Genomic DNA, 15128 nt, shown 5'->3' on the forward strand with positions numbered 1-15128 from the left:
AGTAGCAGAGGCTTTAGCCAAAAGGTAAGCCTTATCCTACACGAGAGGACGCACACAGGGGAGAAGCCATACGTTTGGAGGAAGTGGCAGAGGCTTTAGCCAAAAGGTAAGCCTTATCCTACACGAGAGGACGCACACAGGGGAGAAGCCATACGTTTGGAGGAAGTGGCAGAGGCTTTAGCCAAAACCCAATCCTTATCCAACAGCAGAGGGTACGCGCAGGGGAGACGCCCTAACTTTGCACTGAGTGTGGTACACGCTATGGATGTAAGCCAGTCCAAATCCAACACCAAAGAAAACACACAGGAGATAAGCCATATGTTTGCATGGAGTGTGGAGAAGGCTATAGCCAAAATCCAACCCTTATGCTAAACCAGAGGACACAGAAAGGTGAGAAGCCCTACGTTTGGGAGAAGAGGCAGAGGCTTTAGGCAAAAGCCAAACATCATCCTACACCAGAGGACACACACAGGGGAGAAGCAATCCGTTTAGAGGGAGTGGCAGAGGCTTTAGCCAAAAGCCCAACCTCATACTACACCAGAGGACACACACAGGGGAGAAGCAATCCGTTTAGAGGGAGTGGCAGAGGCTTTAGCCAAAAGGCAAGCCTTATCCTACACCAGAGGACGCACACAGGGGAGAAGCCATACGTTTGGAGGAAGTGGCAGAGGCTTTAGCCAAAAGGCAAGCCTTATCCTACACCAGAGGACGCACACAGGGGAGAAGCCATACGTTTGGAGGAAGTGGCAGAGGCTTTGGCCAAAACCCAATCCTTATCCAACAGCAGAGGGTACGCACAGGGGAGACGCCCTAACTTTGCACTGAGTGTGGTACACGCTATGGATGTAAGCCAGTCCAAATCCAACACCAAAGAACACACACAGGAGATAAGCCATATGTGTGCATGGAGTGTGTAGAAGGCTATAGCCAAAATCCAACCCTTATGCTAAACCAGAGGACACACACAGGGGAGAAGCCCTACGTTTGGGAGATGAGGAAGAGGCTTTAGTCAAAAGCCAAACCTCATCCTACACCAGAGGACACACACAGGGGAGAATACCTCTTTCCAAGAAGTGTGGCAGAGGCTTTAGCAAAAAGCCAAACGTCATCCTACACCAGAGGAAACACACACGGGAGAATACCTCTGTGGAGGAAGTGAGGCAGAGGATTTATCCAGAAGCCAAACCTCATTCAATACCACAGAAAACAGAGGGGAGAAGTGCTATTTTGACAGGGAGTGTGGAAGAGGGTTTGGCTGTTAAGTCAGTCCTCATCAAACACCAGAAAACACACACTGGGACCGGCCCGGTGGTGCACAGGACAAGTGCGTCCCTTGGGAAGTGCGGCGGCGCTCCCGCCCGAGGGTTCGGATCCCACATACAGAAAACACACACTGGAGAGAAGCACTACGTTTCAGGGAGTGCAGGTAAGGCTTGATCCAGAATCCAAAACTCATACTACACCAGAGGACACACACAGGGGAGAAGCCATACGTTTGGAGGAAGTGGCAGAGGCTTTAGCCAAAAGCCAAACCAAATCCAACAGCAGAGGGCATGCACAGGTTAGACGTCTTATCTCTGCAATGTGTCTGGCAGACGGTATGGAAATAAGCCACCCCACATCCAACACCAGAGAACACCCACAGGAAAGAAGCCATATGTTTGCATGGAGTGCAGGTAAGGCTTTACCCAGAATCCAAACCTCATCCTACACCAGAGGACACACAGAAGGGAGAAGCCATACGTTTGGAGGAAGTGGCAGAGGCTTTAACCAAAACCCAATCCTTAACCAACAGCAGAGGGCACGCGCAGGGGAGAGGCCCTAACTTTGCAGTGAGAGTGGGAGACGCTATGGATGTAAGCCAGTCCACATCCAACACCAGAGAACACCCACAGGAAAGAAGCCATATGTTTGTATGGAGTGTGGAGAAGGCTATAGCCAAAATCCAACCCTCATGCTAAACCAGAGGACACACACAGGGGAGAAGCCCTACGTTTGGGAGAAGAGGCAGAGGCTTTACCCAGAATCCAAACCTCATCCTACGCCAGAGGACAACCACAGGGGAGAAGCCATACGTTTGGAGGAAGTGGCAGAGGCCTTAGCCAGAAGCCAAACCTCATCCTACACCAGAGGACAACCACAGGGGAGAAGCCATACGTTTGGAGGAAGTGGCAGAGGCCTTAGCCAGAAGCCAAACCTCATCCTACACCAGAGGACAACCACAGGGGAGAAGCCATACGTTTGGAGGAAGTGGCAGAGGCCTTAGCCAGAAGCCAAACCTCATCCTACACCAGAGGACAACCACAGGGGAGAAGCCATACGTTTGGAGGAAGTGGCAGAGGCCTTAGCCAGAAGCCAAACCTCATCCTACACCAGAGGACAACCACAGGGGAGAAGCCATACGTTTGGAGGAAGTGGCAGAGGCCTTAGCCAGAAGCCAAACCTCATCCTACACCAGAGGACAACCACAGGGGAGAAGCCATACGTTTGGAGGAAGTGGCAGAGGCCTTAGCCAGAAGCCAAACCTCATCCTACACCAGAGGACAACCACAGGGGAGAAGCCATACGTTTGGAGGAAGTGGCAGAGGCCTTAGCCAGAAGCCAAACCTCATCCTACACCAGAGGACAACCACAGGGGAGAAGCCATACGTTTGGAGGAAGTGGCAGAGGCCTTAGCCAGAAGCCAAACCTCATCCTACACCAGAGGACAACCACAGGGGAGAAGCCATACGTTTGGAGGAAGTGGCAGAGGCCTTAGCCAGAAGCCAAACCTCATCCTACACCAGAGGACAACCACAGGGGAGAAGCCATACGTTTGGAGGAAGTGGCAGAGGCCTTAGCCAGAAGCCAAACCTCATCCTACACCAGAGGACAACCACAGGGGAGAAGCCATACGTTTGGAGGAAGTGGCAGAGGCCTTAGCCAGAAGCCAAACCTCATCCTACACCAGAGGACAACCACAGGGGAGAAGCCATACGTTTGGAGGAAGTGGCAGAGGCCTTAGCCAGAAGCCAAACCTCATCCTACACCAGAGGACAACCACAGGGGAGAAGCCATACGTTTGGAGGAAGTGGCAGAGGCCTTAGCCAGAAGCCAAACCTCATCCTACACCAGAGGACAACCACAGGGGAGAAGCCATACGTTTGGAGGAAGTGGCAGAGGCCTTAGCCAGAAGCCAAACCTCATCCTACACCAGAGGACAACCACAGGGGAGAAGCCATACGTTTGGAGGAAGTGGCAGAGGCCTTAGCCAGAAGCCAAACCTCATCCTACACCAGAGGACAACCACAGGGGAGAAGCCATACGTTTGGAGGAAGTGGCAGAGGCTTTAGCCAAAAGCCAAACCTCATCCAACAGCAGAGGGCACGCACAGGTTAGACGCCCTATCTCTGCAGTGAGTGTGGGAGACGGTATGGCCGTAAGCCACTCCACATCCAACACCAGAGAACACACACTGGAGAGAAGCCCTACGTATGAGCGAGTGCAGGGAAGGCTTTACCCAGAATCCAAACCTCATCCTACAGCAGAGGACGCACACAGGGGAGAAGCCATACGTTAGGAGGAATTGACAGAGGCTTTAGCCAAAAGCCAAACCGCATCCTCCACCAGAGGACAGACACAAGGGAGAAGCCATACGTTTGGAGGAAGTGACAGAGGCTTTAGCCAAAACCCCAACCTCATCCTACACAAGAGGACACACACAGGGGAGAAGCCATACATTTGGACGAAGTGGCAGAGGCTTTAGCCAAAAGCCAAACCTTATCCCACAGCAGAGGGTACGCGCAGGGGAGACGCCCTAACTTTGCACTGAGTGTGGTACACGCTATGGATATAAGCCAGTCCAAATCCAACACCAAAGAAAACACACAGGAGATAAGCCATATGTTTGCATGGAGTGTGGAGAAGGCTATAGCCAAAATCCAACCCTAATGCTAAACCAGAGGACACAGAAAGGTGAGAAGCCCTACGTTTGGGAGAAGAGGCAAAGGCTTTAGGCAAAAGCCAAACATCATCCTACACCAGAGGACACACACAGGGGAGAAGCCATCCGTTTAGAGGAAGTGGCAGAGGCTTTAGCCAAAAGCCCAACCTCATACTACACCAGAGGACACACACAGGGGAGAAGCCATACTTTTGAAGGAAGTGGCAGAGGCTTTAGCCAAAAGCCAAACCTCATCCAACAGCAGAGGGCACGTGCAGGTAAGACGCCCTATCTCTGCAATGAGTGTGGGACACGGTATGTACATAAGCCACCCCACATCCAACACTAGAGAACACACACTGGAGAGAAGCCCTACGTTTGAGGGAGTGCAGGTAAGGCTTTACCCAGAATCCTAACCTCATCCTACACCAGAGGACACACACAGGGGAGAAGCCATACGTTTGGAGGAAGTGGCAGAGGCTTTAGCCAAAAGCCCAACCTCATACTACACCAGAGGACACACACAGGGGAGAAGCAATCCGTTTAGAGGGAGTGGCAGAGGCTTTAGCCAAAAGCCCAACCTTGAGGGCACGCGCAGGGGAGACGCTCTATCTCTGCAAAGAGTTTGGGAGACGGTATGGACGTGAGCCACTCCACATCCAACACCAGAGGACACACAGAGGGGAGAAGCCATACGTTTGGAAGAAGCGGCAGAGGCTTCAGCTCGAAGCCAAACCTCATCCTACACCAGAGGACACACGCAGAGGAGGAGCCATAAGTTTGGAGGAAATGCCAGAGCCTTTAGCCAAAACCACAACCTCATCCTACACCAGAGGACACACACAGGGGATAAGCCACACGTTTGGAGGAAGTGGCAGAGGCTTTAGCCAAAAGCCAAACTTCATCCTACACCAGAGGACACACACAGGGGAGAAGCCACACGTTTGGAGGAAGTGGCAGAGGCTTTAGCCAAAAGCCATACCTCATCCAACAGCAGAGGACACGCACAGGTTAGACGCCCTTTCTCTGCAATGAGTGTGGGAGACAGTATGGCCGTAAGCCACTCCACATCCAATACCAGAGAACACACACTGGAGAGAAGCCCTACGAGTGAGGCAGTGTAGGGAAGGCGTTACCCAGAATCCAAACCTCAACCTACACCAGAGGACGCACACAGCGGAGAAGCCCTACGTTGGGGAGAAGAGGCAGAGGCTTTAGCCAAAAGCCAAACCTCATCCTGCACCAGAGGACACACACAGGGGAGAAGCCACACGTTTGCAGGGAGTGAGGCAGAGGCTCTAGCCAGAAGCTAAACCCCATGTCACACCAGAGTACACACACAGGGGAGAAGTCTTATGTGTTCAGGGAGTGTGGGAGATGCTTCGGCTGTAAGTCAGTCGTCATCCAACACCAGCGAACACACTCAGCATAGAAACCCTATGGTTGCAGGGAGTGTGGGAGGGGCTTTAGCCATAAGTCAAACCTCATCCTACACCAGATGAGACACACATGGGAGAAGGATTATGTCTGCAGGGAGTGTGGACAAGGCTTTAGCAAAAAGCTAAGCCTCATCCGACACCAGAGTAGACATACAAGGGAGAGGCCCTATGTTTGCAGGAAGTGTGACAGAGGCTTTGGACGTAAGTCATACCTCATCCTACACCAGAGGAAACACAGAGGGGAGATGCCCTATGTTTTTAAGAAGGGAAGGTGAGTCAGCAATAAAACCGTATCTCAACAGCAGAGTGGTATGGTCACCACACATCTCCATGCCCCAGTAGTGAGGGGGCTCAAGAGAATGTCTCTTGACTTTTTGCCTTCCCAGGTGTGTAGAGACGTATATAACCGGTCAAACACACCTTCCACTTTCATGCCCAGAGATGAGGCAGAAAATGTTGGGGACGGGAGTTAAGAGCTTAGGGGTTGTGGACAGGCGCGGGTCCCCTCCATGTCCCACATGGCCCCCCTCCATGTCCTTCTGACCTGTTGTTTCAATAAACGTCGGCCCACACAAACCCACAGTGGGGGCTGTGTTCCTCGCCCCGGGTCCCGAAGGTGGGAGAGTCCAGGAGGCCACGGAGAACTCGAACTCTCAGCCGGGTCTCACAGGAACCAAGCCCTGCTTAAATTAATGGAAAATCCACTCCCGGGCCCAGGGAGGGAACCAGGGGAGGAGATGGAGATGGAGATAGGCCTGGAGGGGCCCGCCACCACCAGTGCCCCTTTGGCCTCTCCTGTTACCCCCATCTCTGTAGGCTCAAAGGCGGAAGCCAGACAGGGATGCGAGTGGGAACTCAAGAGACAAGGAAAAGGAGTCAGGAAACCAATTCCCCAAGGCCCCAACCTCTTCTCTATGGGTCCAGCCATCAGGCCAGGTATCAGGCATCATAGCAGAGGGAGCAAGTGCAGCCCCAGGATCTGGGGCACGTTTACAGAGCAAGGCTTCAGTGATGGGGTGGGCCCAAACCCTGTAATGACGGAGCCCTCCCCAGCTGTGGGCTCTTGGACACTCCTCCTCCAGCTCCTGCAAACAGCGTGAGGGGGGCAGGGGGAGACCACTGGGGTCTGGGTCTGAGGCTGCCCGACATATAATTTGGGTATGCTCCCGGGTAGGTCCTCTCCCCCAGCCCCAAATGTTCCACTTGTAAAATGAATTCTCTAGAATGGGGGAGAGGGAGGCGGGGCCTAGAGAAGGGAAGGAGTCATGGGACAAGTCTATCTGGGCGGGGACTCAGGAGGAGAATGCTCTAGGAGGTCGTAGATGGATGGAGTTATGGGAGTAACATTTTGGGGATTCCACTGTGATCTGTCTGAAGCTGGAGAGCATAGAACGGGGTATAAAAGGCTGGTGTCCAGGGCCAGGGTTCCACAGCGGAGCTGGGGGGAGATGGGGATGACGCCCCCTCCTCTGCTCCTCCTCCTCCTGCCCCTGTCCCCTCCCGGGAGTGAACCTTCACACAGAGAGGAAAACCAGGTCACTGCACAGACTGTGTCTTCAGTGGGAGGCTGGCGGGCACTGGGGAGAAAGCTGCTGATCCTGTGCCAGGTGGGCTCCGAGCATCGAGGGCACTGACTGGCATGGGGGCCGCATGTGAGAAAGGCCCTGTCCAGGCACGGCTCCAGGGGGCTAGATGGGCAGCCCGTGGGCCCAGACTTGAAGACCTCTGCCCCTGAGGGCTGTGACTGTCATACAGCATTCGACGTGGGAGCCAATTTCTGATCAGATTCTGCTCTTGAGAGAGAGAGAAAGAGAGAGAGGTGGTGAGTTCACCGAAAAACAACAGGCAGACCTGGAGTTGGCAAGTGCCTCACAAGCAATGCAGTTGTCCTCTGGGGACAGGGGAGTAACTGACAGTACAAGAGAAGACTTCCTCAGTACCTACTCCACCAACACCAGCAACAACAACCCAAATACAATCTCCTTGAAAATAGTACCAGACCAGTAACCACCACCACAAACAACCCAAAATACAAATCTCCTAACCCTATTCGTAAAACTAACCCTAAAACTAACCTAAAACTAATCCCTAACCCTAATCCCTAACCCAAACATCAACCCTAACCCCCTAAGCCTAACCCCCTAAACCAAACCCTTAACCCTACCCCTAACCTTAACCCTAAACCTCTAACCCCAAACCTTAACCGTAAACCTCTAACCCCAAACCTAAACCTAACCCATAACTCAAACCATAACCCCAACCCTAACCCTTGTCGAACCCTACTCCTAACCCTCTAACCCTAACACCAACTCTCTAACCCTAAACCTAACCTTAAAACCTGAACCCAAACCCTAACCACAACCCCTACCCCTAACTCCTAGCCCTAACTACTAAACCCTAACCCTAACCCTAACCCACTACCCTAACCCAAACCCCTAACACTGAAGCCTAACCCCTAACCCTAACCCTGATGCTAACCCTGACCCTCACCCTAACCTAAACCCTAACCCTTACCCCATCCCAACCCAACCATAAACCCTCACCCTCACCCTCTAACCCTCATTGTATTAGTCCGTTTTTTGTTGCTATGATAGAAAACCTGAGACTGGGTAATTCATAAAGAACAGAGGTTAATTTGGCTTACCATTCTGGGACAGTTGCATCTGGCACGGGCTTCAGGCTGCTTCTACTCATGGTGGAAAGTGGCAGGCAGTGGCGGGTACAAGCAGATCACATGGCAAGAAGAAGCAAGAGAGAGAGATGGGGGAGGTGCCAGGGTCCTATAAACAACCAGCTCTCGTTGGAACTAACAGAGCGAGAACTCATTAACTACTCCCCCACCTAGGGAGAGCATCAATCCATTCATGAGGGATCCACCCCCATGACTGAATCAGTTTCCAACACTGTCACATTGGGGATCAAATTTTCACATGAGTTTTGGAGGGGACAACACATCCAAACTCCATCACTTACCCTCACCCTCTAACCCTCTAACCCTTTAACACTCACCTTCTAAACCTCTAACCCTCACCCGTCACCCCTAACCCCTCACTCCTTCACATAACCACTTTGGTAACTAACCATAAATGGATTCTCAGGTTTTCTAGCAAGCTCCAACCTGTCTACTTATACCAATGTTTCAAGTGAAATTAGTGTTTCTGTAATACCCTGTACCTCCCTCCAGCTTACACTTCCCTAGTTATCACCCATTTGTGTAAGCCTGAATCCTATATTAAAACTCTTCATTTTCATAATACTTGTCTTGGTTCATTTTTCTGAGTTCAAACTGATACATAGGTCAACCACAACCACCACCACCTCCACCTTGGTTAGTATTCTTGAGATGGTGCTACGAGAAATGGACCTGCTTCTAATGTAGCACACTGTAGTAGGGTCTTGGGCTACTATTGGGTTCTTCCCAGGGTACGTTGATAGAAATGAATGTACTAACAGTGGGTCAGGGCTGCTACTATCGTTTATATTCATTTCCATCAAGATAGCCTGGCAAGGAACCCAATTTCTTTGTGTATCTTGAGGCCAAGGAAGATAGGTACCAGCACGGTTAAGCAAGGAGAAACCAGTATCTAAAGCAAGCCACATCCACTCACTCCTAAAAAAATTTTTGGATTGTGACAGTATTTGACATTGGGGCCATGGGTTGGAAGTAAGTAGAAATAGCTGGTGCCATTTCTTTCTTTGTTTATAACAACCAAATAAATAATGATTTTTTTTTTCTCTAAGTGTCTAATTAGATAATGCATACTTACTTCAGTTAAAACCCAAATGAAGCCTAGGGAGAACTTAAGTATGCTCTTTTTAAGTTACTTTAGCCTGTATGAAAACATTCTATAATACCTGACTTCAGCCACCTAGGTTCAGAGGCCCCAAGTCTGATTGTTTTCTTGTGGCCTAGCTTTTTCTATCTTGATCTTTGCCTCTGTTTTTCTCTTCATCCTTCTGTTTAGGTAACTCTGTTTGCTATAATGAATTATTCTCTCCCACTCTCTTACGCCTTCCTTTGAGCTATCTCTTTCAGAACCGTTCAACTTTAAATTTTTCAGAATTGTGCTAAATTGGACGACAATCCCTGGGGTTCTTTTTCTGTCTTGTCTAAATCATGGGCTCAGGATGATAGTTCTCAAGGCTGTGTGATCATTCCAGGATCTTTCCTTGGTTTCAGCATGGCCTACACATATTTTTTTTAAGTTCTTTTGTGTCTTTTGGTTTTGGAGAAATTCTACACACCTGAGAATATGCTATAGATCTTCACTGAAAGGCTCCAGGTAATACTTCTTAATATATTTTTTATAAGTAAAACACTTTTCTTCTGTACACTATGGCAAAATGTCATAAGAAAAAAATTAGATTCCAAATTTAATTCCAAAATTAGTTCCAAAATTAATTCCAAAATTAGGAACAACTTCTACAACAAGCAACTCATTGTATTACTCTTAAATTTTATTAATGTCTTCAGTTTGTGCATTATTTAAAATAAGACATGTGCTTTAAAAAGCATTCTTATACATAAATAGACCAAGGAACAGTTAAGTAATTGATCCCTAAAACATGCACATCAATTTGATTCAGGTGTGTATAAGAAAGGGAAATAAGATTTAAGCCTTTTTCTCTGGATTAAAAACATTTGGAAATTATTATTCAGAAATGCCAAATGTTTTTTTCTGGGACAAATGTATTTTCCACCAGGAAATCCTGATGCAATTAAAAGGCATTAGTGTTGATTAAGACTGGAAAAACATTTGTGCTATGCATGATCCACAAGAAACGGGTTGCAGTGGGCTTAAGAAACATGTCAAATAAATGAATCAGGTAGCATGAATTGAAAGGTTTTAGATGGAAGAACAGTCACCATGAGCCAGCTTATAGGACACATATATATATTCAAGGCACATGACTAGGCTAAACAGGTGGCCAGGTTCTATAGAATAATTTGTTCTTTCATTGGGAAGAGAGTAAAATGTAATATAACTTCTCTTTAATGGCACTTATTGATAAATAAATGCAATTAGAATTAGGGCAGCAAATGTCTTCCTTTGAGATACACACCAAAAGTACATACTAGATAACAAATGCCAGAGTAGCCAAAACAGTATGATTACAGTCCAATTTTCTTACACTACAGTTAACCGGATGTTAAACTGGTTTGTATCATTTCTATACATCATAGCGTCTATTCTCTTTCAAGTTACACAGATGAATTCTTCGAAATTAGGCAAAATAAAGAATTTATTAAACCAAAAAGATCCTCAAATTATTATTCAACAGGAATGAAACCCAAACCTTGGAGTTGACTGCTAACTGTGTTCGGTTTAAGCTTTTCCTGGATTGAAAAAAATTTTCCCACACTACCTCCCTTTGTACAGCTAAAATGCCAGCACATCCACTGTGGATCCTTTCTTTTTCTTTGGGGAGTCAGAGGAATTTGCCTCCCCACCCCCTCCACTACCCATTCTATTAACAAACAATTGTCCTAAATATTCACAGAAGAAAGAGAAAAATATAAAAACCCCACAACTTTCAATAATATTTAAACCATCATCTTCTCAAATCAACTGCAATGGGGAAACAGAAAATATCAAGCTGTCTATTATGTTGAGAATGATCAGCAAACTAAACTTTATTCCTGATAGCAAATACTAGGAGGACAAGGATAATTCTGTGTGCTTCTAATGGGCTAACAAAATATTCCCCATCTGATTGGAATATAAATGTTTAATACTTTATCTGTCTGGGCTCCTAGAAACAAGCAGCACCAACAATTATAGTTTCCTAAATAACTATTCTCCATTTATAGTTTTGAAGCACCTAACACTCTTTAATAAGACATTAATATGAGATGTCGGCAATACTATCCATCCCTTAAATACTTTTGTGTGCACATATAAAGTTCCTCCATAGTCCTAGTAGACAGCTCATAAGACTGGTGGTTTCCACCTTGGTGACAGCATTGTGCAATTTAAAACAAAAATGTTTCTCTAAGTAGATAACAACAAACCAAAGACACAAACAAAAGCCTTTTTAAGACTACTGCTGCAATGAATAGTTCAATCTGAAGTTCACTGGAATACTGGTAGGACAAAGATAAATCTGGAGGCATAGAACAAGATTTACAAAAAAGAAAAAGGGAGAAGAGGGTTGAAGAGACTGGTAGACATCACCTGTCAGTAGTGAAAGGCTTGAGTCACATGAATCGCTTTTAACTCCTTGTTCTCTCATATCCCTGGTTAATTATAACTTTTTTTTCCTATTTCTTCACACAGCTTGGCCATGTAAATCCACCACAGAGAGGTGACACAATGATATAGATGAACACCTGGAAGGAGGAGGAAGGATTCTATCATAAGCTACTAAATAATATATAAAGGAAAGGAAAGCCCTATTAAGAAATAGTTCTGATTCCATTAGAATAGCAGTTCTGTAGTAATGCAATATACTAATCAACTACTTTCAAAGATGGAAGCAGAGTTAAAATGATCCTTTCTGATGGGCCAGCCCGTGGCTCACTTGGGAGAGTGTGGTGCTGATAACACCAAGGCCACGTGTTCGAATCCCTATATAGGGATGGCCGGTTAGCTCAATGGGTGAGTGTGGTGCTGACAACACCAAGTCAAGGGTTAAGATCTCCTTACTGGTCATCTTTTTAAAAAAAAAAAAAAAAAAGATCCTTTCTGATATAACTCTCACCTACTGCAATTCCACTATGCTTTGTTTGGTAGGAGAGCGAGCAGTGGAGTTGTTGCTCTTCACTGGTAACTAGGTAGAATTGAGGTTATATGAGCAACTCTTACTGATGCATCATTAACAAGTCATCAAGATCACAAATAAGAATAATTCCCTTGAAGTCTAATTTTATTCTTAACTATATTTTTAGATTTTACATATGGATTTAATTTTTCATTATTAGGATGATAAGAATATATGAAAAAAGTATGAGTAGAGACTCTACATCTCTATTATCTATGAGCAACAATATTGCTATAAACTGTTCAGGGGATAATGGCACAATAATTATGATTACCAAATCAAAGAAAAGCTGATGATGCAAGTAGCACTGCAATAATGCTGATGCTGGTTCTATTATAGATATGTTAGCTTTTTATTCTAAGGTTGTAATTTTATATTATGATATTTTAAAAATAGCATCTACTTGTTCGCATTATTACATTCCAAAAAATAGATTTATTTTAAGCATTAGATTCACTATATTAAATTAGTCATTTTAATTTGCTTTAATTACAACTTCTTGAGATATTAAGTGATGGGTTTCATTATTCACATACTTGGAAAAAATGCATTTATGAATTACATGCCCCCTGCTCCAAAATAAGCCAAGTGTTTTCCCTCACTTCTGTACAAATGTTACCAGAGGGTGAGGGGTTAGAGAAAATTCTGGTTATTAACAAATAGGTTAAACTACTCACGTGACATTCACATATACTAACACATACAAGGGTAATTCAAAAAGCCCATGGAAAGAGTCATATTACTTTTAATTGTATTTTTCCATGAACTTTTTGAAGTGTCCTCATACATATTCCACAAATGTAAACTTTACCATTTGCCACAGCTGTAATAAAGATTTTTCAACCTGAAGTACAGTATGTTAGGTGACAACACCTTTTGGCAAAGATTGATACTGCATTTAGAGCAGTGTTCTGCATGTAATAAGTATTCAGTAAATATAATTTGAATTTAACAATAATTCAGCTGCATAAATGAATCTAAATTCCCAGACCAAAGAATAAAGAAGCTAAGGTCAGGAGCCCAGAATGAGAATACTGAGTGAGGAGACATTCAAGGCCACGGTAACTATTCTAACTATCTATATATTTACCATATTAGAAATTAAAAATTTTAAAATACAAATTATAATTTTAAAATAACAATAATTAAATCACTACATATGAACAGAAATATTATTTTTATTAACAGTAACTATTTCCATGTGGTCAATTTTATATGTCTCCTTACATATAAGAATTTTCAATAAGGAGGAGGGGTTTAAATAGAGATATTTCATAGTGACTTCATAGGAAAGCCACTGCCTGGTCATGTGTTTCACCACTGAAAGATATACTTGTATGTAGCTCATTTCAGAATGTTCATCACTGAGAAAGAATTCCAGCACCTAATTTCTTACAGATTGAAAAATAAAATCATACAATAAAAGGACAAAAACTTACAATTGATATGAAGATGATGATGATAGTGAGCTTGAGATTCTTCATACACATGGCTCGGGCAAGATTTCTGCTGGTAGTTTTGAAGGTGACGGACTAGAAAAAAAGCATGAATTGTTTAATCCCTGGCACTAAATGAATAAATTATTTGCAGTAATATCCTACAAAAATTTTATTTTCATGAATTCTGTTTAAGTCCCATTGTTTTTGCTGTGGATTGACTGAACTGTGTTCCCAATGTTTGCTTAACTCTCACTGTTACTGTTGAGGGTGGCAAATCCTATTATGGTAACTGTAAGGTGGGGCCCTGAAGAGGTGATTTGATTTTAGGACCATGCCGAGTGCATGGATTAATATTGGTCGTCAGGGCCGTGGTTCTGATGGCTTTAAAAGAAGAGTGCATGAGGAATTATCTCTCTCTCTGCTTCCACCATCTTGCAACGTGAGACCCCTGGGTCACTGTTGCCACCAGCAGATGCATTCCTTGGACTTTGGACTTCCCAGTCTCAGATTCTTTATAAATCACCCAGTTCCGGTTATTTTGTTATAAGCAACAGAAACAGACTAATACAGTTCTTGACCCCTTCCATTTCTTTACAAGGAGATACTTGCCACTCATAATCAACAGTTCCCCAAAGCAGAACTATGCCAGGCCTATCATAAGCAGTATGAGCCTACTGGAAAGTCTTCCCTCTTTTTTCTTCTACACTGTAGCAACACACATGATGTTGAGCACCAGAAGCGGTTCTTCCTGCTAGTAGAAAAGCATTTTCCTTTCTATGCTTCCAGTAAGAGGGGCTCCTAAGCCAGCTGGTTGCAAGCACATTTGCCTATTCTGCCCAGTATAATCCTGGGAATTTGAGCTATAAGAACCTGTTTGATTTCCACAGGAAGGTATGTATTTACTTGTGTGAGGGTCAAAACCCACAGAAGTTCATTCCTTCAGTTATCAATTTTCTTCTGCATCATCAATTTCTCAACATCTACTGAACCATTCCCACCAGGACAAAAGCATTTTAAAACAAAAAGGCAAGCAAACAACAAAACCAGCAATTCCACTCCTAGGTATATACCCAACAGAGATGTATGCAGAAGTTCACCAAAAGACATATACACAGACATTTTTAACAGCATTTTTTTCAAACCTCAAACTGGAAAGTACCCAAATGTCCATCAACTATACTTGTAAATTGTGGTAGAGTCATGCAATGAAATACTGTACAGCAATGTCAATTTACAATCTACTATTACATTTACACAGTTAACAATCTACATGTCACAAATGAATCTCACAAACATAATTTTCTCCTTATGTTTTCTTTGAGGAGTTTTACAGTTTTAGGTTGTTTACATCTTTAGTCTATTTTGAGTTGACTTTTGTATATGGAAGTGTATGTATATTAATGTGCTAATTGATTTGCATATATTGAAAAAGGGTCCAATTTCATTCTTTTGCATGTAGGTATCTTGTTTTGTCAACACCATTTGTTGAAGAGACTACCCTTTTTCCCCATTGTGCGTCATCAGTTGATCGTATATGCCTGGGTTTATTTCTGGGCTCTCTATTCT

The 15128-nt window shown here is 45.0% G+C and overlaps 1 protein-coding gene and 3 pseudogenes across 1 annotated transcript in view; 3 read left to right on the plus strand and 1 right to left on the minus strand.

The window, feature by feature from the left end:
• The window catches only part of LOC103592837, a 5509-nt pseudogene extending 2926 nt beyond the window's left edge, over positions 1 to 2583 (plus strand).
• On the plus strand, positions 2516 to 3651 carry LOC103592838 (annotated as a pseudogene).
• Positions 3652 to 3890: 239 nt separating this feature from the next.
• Positions 3891 to 5636, plus strand: LOC103592840 (annotated as a pseudogene).
• Positions 5637 to 9798: 4162 nt separating this feature from the next.
• The window catches only part of VAMP7 (vesicle-associated membrane protein 7), a 33438-nt gene continuing 28108 nt past the window's right edge, over positions 9799 to 15128 (minus strand). Inside the window, exons 7-8 of the mRNA XM_008575696.1 lie at positions 13563 to 13655; positions 9799 to 11692 (exon numbers count right to left, since the gene is read on the minus strand). Coding sequence (XP_008573918.1) covers positions 11624 to 11692; positions 13563 to 13655 — 162 coding nt within the window. The 3' untranslated portion in view covers positions 9799 to 11623. The remainder of the gene's footprint in view (positions 11693 to 13562; positions 13656 to 15128) is intronic.

This window comes from Galeopterus variegatus, unplaced genomic scaffold (genome assembly GCF_000696425.1).
Source record: "Galeopterus variegatus unplaced genomic scaffold, G_variegatus-3.0.2 Scaffold1223, whole genome shotgun sequence".
NCBI classification, from domain to species: domain Eukaryota; kingdom Metazoa; phylum Chordata; class Mammalia; order Dermoptera; family Cynocephalidae; genus Galeopterus; species Galeopterus variegatus.